This window comes from Nanorana parkeri, unplaced genomic scaffold (genome assembly GCF_000935625.1).
Source record: "Nanorana parkeri isolate BGI_ZX_2015 unplaced genomic scaffold, ASM93562v1 scaffold55, whole genome shotgun sequence".
Classification (NCBI taxonomy): domain Eukaryota; kingdom Metazoa; phylum Chordata; class Amphibia; order Anura; family Dicroglossidae; genus Nanorana; species Nanorana parkeri.
In genome coordinates this window covers 109,602-116,516 of record NW_017306323.1, presented here as the reverse complement: position 1 = coordinate 116,516, position 6,915 = coordinate 109,602, and the positions used below count along the sequence as shown (strand labels likewise).

At 44.8% G+C, this 6,915-nt stretch overlaps 1 protein-coding gene across 1 annotated transcript in view; it reads left to right on the top strand.

The window, feature by feature from the left end:
- The window catches only part of AP4E1 (adaptor related protein complex 4 epsilon 1 subunit), a 63,872-nt gene that overhangs the window by 4,552 nt on the left and 52,405 nt on the right, over window positions 1–6,915 (top strand). The window contains exon 2 of the mRNA XM_018576052.1: window positions 4,322–4,393. Within this exon, the coding sequence (XP_018431554.1) occupies window positions 4,322–4,393 (72 nt within the window). The remainder of the gene's footprint in view (window positions 1–4,321; window positions 4,394–6,915) is intronic.

The following is a 6,915-nucleotide window of genomic DNA, read 5'->3' as shown; positions in this document are numbered from 1 at the left end:
CAGAAGCGATCTGGAGACAGGTAAGTCGCCAGGATCGCTTCTGTTGTAAAGCCGACAGTCGGCTCTACAAGTTTAAACAGAGTCCCGGCGGCAAAAGTCGCCGGGAGTCCGTTTAAACAGCCCCGATGCTGGCGACGTACACTGTACGTCGTCAGTCACGAAGGGGTTAAAGACATTCTTTGCTGGGCAAACTTTATTTGAAAGAAAAAAAAAAAAGACTTTTGACTTTTGCCTGATTTGATCCTAATTGAATAGATTGTTTAGGTTTGTCCTCATTACATAATTTTGGTAACTCTTAGGCCTTGTTCATACCAAGCGTGTTCCAGGAGCAGAGCAGATCAGTTACAGACCGGATCAAAACTGCATCCAATGTATTCCAATGGTATTTTTTGCTCCAGTTCACATCCCAGCATGCAGTTCCAGAGCAGGTGAAAAAACTGAAGCAAGTCCTATTTTACCTGCTCTGGAACGCATAAAAAATGCATGCAATGCCTGGAACGCACTGGAAGCCCATGTTAAACAAAAAAAATAAAATATTTTTTTTAACCAAAAACGGCCCGGAACGCATCAAGAACGCTGCAAAAACGCGGCACAACCCACTGCTCTGCGTGTGCAGAGACCTGAGCGGATCTGCTCTACATTTGGTGCTAACAAGGCCTAAGAGCTATTGTACAGAAACTCTACAATCAGATTGTAAGCAGCTTTAGACAGTTGTCACCATAACATGTTTCCCCATTGGAAGTTTTCCCCTCACCTCCTGTTTCAGTGACCACTCGCATCACATTCTGTACCAAACACAATGGTCACCTGGAACAACAATGAAAGCGAATCCCTCTAGCAGAGATACAGACAGCGATATAAATGTGTCAGGGGTTCTGACCTTTCCATATGCTGTCCAAAACTAAAAAAAGAGACAGAAGTTTTGACTTTTTGTACAATGCAATGACTTTTTATGGTCCCGATCCTGCACCTAATGTAGTCTGTCTCCATGCACAACGCTCACACGATTGCGAGGACCTCGCGGCACGAAACTGCGGCCCCCGAAATAGTGCAAGCCCGATAATCCGGCGGACTCTGCACATTCGCGGCTATGTAATACCTGCAAACGAGCGGCATCCGTGCAGATTGGAAAAACATTAGCGTTTTCGTCCCGCACGGTCTTCCCCATGGAAAACCACGTGGTAACCACAAAGCTATGTGTGAATGCAGCCTAAGGCTTCATTCACCCATGAGCTGTTTTCCACGTCTATTCGGCTGTACGAAAATGTGCGGAACCGCGCTAAACATAAAAAACGATGCTTTGCAATGTGCATTGTACGATGCTTTGCAATGTGCATTGTACGATGCTTTGCAATGTGCATTGTTCAAACTGCACATCCTGTAAAATAGTCCATGCGCGTTCTGGCTATAGTAATGGTTGCAAAGGTGCGGAATCTGTGCGTATGTTAACATTTGCGCAGTTTCGTTTCACACGGAAAACGCTACTGCGAAGTGTGAATGGAGCCTAAGAGACAATTGGATAGGTTTACAGGCGTCTCTAAAACACAAGAAAAAGAGCTTGCATCGGCAACGTGAAGCCCTGTAATTGACATTTTAATTCATATAAACAGAGGCTCTCCCACACATGCAGTGGTCAATCTGATGCAACAAGCTTGTTTGTGGAATGAAATACTAATTACAAGGCTTCATGATGCTGGTGCCCGGCCAGGACACCCCTCCCCACCCCCCCGATGCCGTGCGGGCCGCCTGGGTTGCTATGGCATTTCAGGCTGTTGGCTGTCACTGGCGTCGTTGAGGAGAAACACGCAGCCATTCCCATATGCAGTGGCGCGTACCTCCTCACAGCTGCTGAGTCGATGACAACCAGCAGCTTCGGGGGAGGTGGCTGGGCCTGTCGTCGAGGAGGCGGTGCCCAGCGTCGAGGAGCGGTCGAGGAGGTGGGGCCCAGTGACGGAGGAGGCGGGGCCCGCAAGCGATTGCGGAGGTGAAGGATCGGCCAGACAGGTAAGAGGGCTTGACCGCCCACCTGAGACCCTGCAGAGCTCACCATAGAGAGTCTATGGTGGTCTCTGCAGGGTCACCCTCAGGTGGGCTGTTTGGGTTATCAGGTGGACTTATCTAGAAATCACAGGGCCCCATACAAGAATTTGCTATGGGACCCTGTGATTTCTAGTTATACCCCTGGCAAGAAGCATTGTTTTTTCTTGATATCTGCGATTGTTTGAGCCATAATGCCCCTTCCTATAGATCCAAAGTGCAGACTGTCATCCTGAGTGGCTCCAGTAAAGTCTTATACTGAAGAACATGGCTGGCGTAATTTGATGAAGGGAATCATTAACTGTCTTCCTTGATTCCTGTCCAATGGATATCATGTAATGCAGCCACTAGAAACAGAACCACCCACTACATGGACTGCCAGCTGATATTGTATGCATGCACCAAGTGAGGAAAGTTGTCTGCTGATAGCTCTAGATATATAACCTCTGCACAGGGAACCCGGAGATTTTATATCTCCAGCACGTGTGTGTCTACATTCTTCATCTCTGTCATTCTGCTCCTGAACGTTATGAGGGGAATTTATCAAAACTGGAGCAGCTGTGCATGGCAACCAATCGGCTTCTTTCATTTCCAAATCTAAACTGAAGAGAGATGCTGATTGGTTACTATGGGCAACTGCTCCAGATTTTGTCTGCTCCAGTTTTGATAAATTCCCCTCTGTCTTTAGGATCACCTGAATTACCCATTTGTTTCTGCTGTAATGAACATAAATTATCAGGCTCAGTTCTGGTGGTTCTTAAATGGGTTGGATAAATTAATGTAGAATTCAGGAGCCAGCAGGATTTTTTTGAGGAGCCAGCTCTATTGACAGCAACTACAGAAAACCTGAAAAGTTAGACGTCAGCTGTAATTGTTACGGAGCATTGGCTACCTGGCTCCTGAAATTTGTCTACCTCTACCTTAGCCTTTCCCCATAACAAGAACCTACAAATAACGGGCTGGAAGACTGGGCAAAATAAAAAAATAATGCAGCCAAAAAATCGTTTACAGCATGCCTAACCATAAACACGATGCAGAGCAAGTTAGACTTTGGTAAAAGTGTTTTCTGATCTGTCTTGCTGACATGTCTCCACCAGATGGCGCTAAAGGTATGAGTTTAGGACAGCTAAGGATCTACAATAGGCACAGACAAGAAAACATATTGTGATAGTGTGCTCACCTACTGTGTATTACTGTCACACTGGGATTCCCAGTCTGTTCGCTGATCAGGGCTTGAGTGGGGTAAAGGAAGTGTTCTCCTACCATACAGATCCGAATTCAAAAACTGACAAACCTGTCATTTGCCAGGGTCTACAAGAAATGAAATGTCAGGCTTGGGTGAACTTTGTATGTGCATGAATATTGCTGTTAGTATGAACCTGGAGAGAATACGGAGAAAAGCGGGGAGACATACCACGAGTTGGCCTAATCCCAGAGAAAAGAGTAGCTGCCAACCAAAGAAATGCATCATGACTATTTCCTAGTTCTTCAAAGAACAGGTAACGAATGTTAGAGTTCTTTGGTATCCATAGATATGAGGATTCTTATCTGATCCTCTAGAAATAGGCCAAATCAAGCAACAGTCATCTCGTGTCTATAGACTTTCAGAAGATACGGATACTAGCTACCTATAGGGAAGTTGTCGGGTAAGTCATCTGGCTGCATTAAATGAACGTGAGGATGAATTTGGTACAGCATGTAAGCCGTGTACTCTGAGGCACTACAGATGCAAAGTGCATCTTGAGTTATACTCACATTTTAATGTGCAAAAAAGATGTGGTCTGACTAATGCCATTAAAGCTAAACTCCGGTCACAAAAAAGTGCATTCAAATATTCCTCAATGGCCACAAAGGATATCAATCCACTTTGTGTACATCAACCCAGTTATTGCCTTGTAAAACCGTGGTGATCTCATCACTGTGCTGTACAGAGAGCAGAGCTGTGAGAGGGACCCAGCAGGCTCCACTCACTGCAGGCTGCCTACAGATAACTACAGGAAGGATGCAGACACCTGACCAGTCATCATGCACTAGGATTGAGAGTAGCAGTGACCAGTCTTTATTACAGGAAGCTCCTGCACAGAGGTAAAGTTTCACACTGAATCACTGATCTGGAAGAAATACACAAACACACCAAGATTAAGAATGCACATTCCAGGGGTTCAGCTTTATTAATGCGATTTTTAGTGCCTCACGTGGTCCACTAGCATACACTAGTGGACAGAAAAAACACTTGTGTATAATTGGGAAATTAATATTCAGTTTTGTATTTTATTTTTTTCAGGAAGAAGAAAAACTGATTCAACAGGAACTCGCCAGTTTAAAGTCAACAGTTTCTTCCCCGAATACAACATTGGTGTGTTAGTCTTATTGTCTGTGGCATAAAGTTTTGTGTGACTCCTACCACCACCGTGTCTTTAAAGAGCAACTCTAGACAAAAAGGTTTAGAACTCCTCTCTGTCCCTGCCTCTGTCTCTCTTGTCTCTATCCTTGTAAGGGATTATTTATCTAATCTCCTGCCTTATAGACAACAGTCACCTGGACAGGAAGTGAGACGCATTCTCCCCAGAAAGCAAAAAAAACAGATATTTACACTTTTTTTTTCCCTGCTCTTTTCAAACCTTAAAGAAGAAGTATTAAAGGAGAACTATGAGGTGAGTGATTTCCACTCACCTCATAGTTCTAGCCGACCTGTGACAATGAGACTGTCACAGGTCGGCTCAGTAGATCGGGAGGTGAGCGAACACATACCAGGTTCGCTCACCTCTCGATCCTGTCACGGCTCTCTGCCGTGACAGGGGGAGGGCTGGATTCCCCTCTCCCCGCTCCGATCTGCCAGCGCTGACTGGCGGAACGGACGGGGGAGGGGGCGGGTACAGCTGGCTCTGCCTCTAAATAGGCAGAGCCAGCTGTCACTCACGCAGCTGGGCGGATCCCGTCATCTACGTCGGGATCCGCTCCGGCTGCGGCGTCTCAGTATACCGCGAGCTGTAGCTCGTGGTATACTGAGCTTAGGGTAACGGGAGGACGCTAGTTTGTGTCCTCCCGTTACCCTAAGGAGAACTATGGGGAAAGACACTGACCCCATAGTTCTCCTTTAAGAGAGTAAGATGTGCTCTTCCCAGTACTTAGAGCTGGCATGTGACATTGCAGGTGCCACACACCGGCTCTATAAGTCAAGAACTGAGCAATCATGAACCGCTGATCACTCGGCTCCTGGTCTTCTCTGCAGAGTGGTGACTGGATTTCCCCCTCTCTTCTGAATGTTCCTCCAGCACTCATTGGAGGGGGGGGGGAGAGGGGTTGACAATATTGTTGGGGTCTTTCCCAGCTGCAGCACAGCTCTGCAATGTCAGCATATAGTGGGAAGTAGCCTGCTGGATGCTGACTTTGGGTCATTAGTAAATGTTCTGTGACCCAAAAGAGGACTAAAGCCAAAAAAAAAAAGTTTGGCTTTATTTGTCATTTAAAGGCAGAGTTTGTAGCAGAAAAAGGGATTGTTTCACTCCTGGAGATACACAGCTCTAGCGGCTACCCTTTTCAACCAGTTTATCTACCATATCAGTAACCATGAAGAGGCAGGGAAAAAAAGGGGCAAGATCGGACTGACCTTCAAGCATAGGTAGTCCAAGGGTTAACAAAAGAATGAGACAAACCGGCATATTTGAAAAATCGTTTATTCTTATAAATAATTGTAGGTGGATACAGCCAAAAACTTACTGTAAATACATCAATGACACTCCAAAGCTGATTGTCATTTTGACTATAGATGCTCCGGGTCATCCACCTGAATAGGTGTGCGGCTATTCAGGTGGATGACGCGGAGGACCGTGGACACTGTCTCAGTCCCGAAACTTTTAGCACACTCTGGACCCAATAGCAGCACCAACTACACTCTTAAGACTCATCAATTTGAGCCTTGCCGGCATCTATAGTGACCTGGGAGCCTTCATATAGACCGTCAGCGAGAGCGAGATCCCGGACTCTATTACAAATCAAACCATACGATCATGGGAAGTGATTGATAATGGACACTGGTGAACTGACAACTTGAAAATGTGAGTAGGACTGCCGTTATTTTCCATACGAAACAGGATATTGTATCATTGCCATATCGAGACAAATACCCCCTGGCCTTAAATATCGCGGGGAAGACTCACTTGTCTTAGTTCACCTTGATAATCAATCCCAACTAGACACATATGCTGACAAAACCCGAGCCGGCATAAACTCCCACTCTCTGAGTCAGCTACTCTACGATGCAAGATCACATATAGGATTAAAGTGTTTCGCTTGGGGAATCTATCCAATTTATGATAGCCCACAGAAGATCTATTCATCACCTTTGTGAAAACTTGAAGTAGCTACTAGCTACCCTCTTACTGCCGATTTATGTGTCTATACTAACAAAACAAAGTAGCGACATGTGAAATACATTATCAAGTTCTCAATCAATGTGATATACAGCAAATCAAGGGCTAAATCCTCCTGGCCTGACCCAGAGTGTATTTAATCCAAATTGGAAACTGCTTTTTATGGTCAGAATATATGTGTGCTTAGAATATAGAGGGTAGATTGAATCCATCCATCGTTACCCAAATGACAATCAGCTTTGGAGTGTCATTGATTTTAATGTATTTACAGTTTAAATTTTTGGCTGTATCCACCTACAATTATTTATAAGAATAAACGATTTTTCTAAATTTTCAAATATGCCGGTTTGTCCCATTCTTTAGTTAACTCTTGGACTACCTATGCTTGAAGGTCAGTCCGGTCTTGCCCCTTTTTTTTCTTTTGTTACAGATATTGTATGTGTGTCTAAATGTTTTTTATATATATATATATATATATAGATAGATATCACTTGCACATACTCTT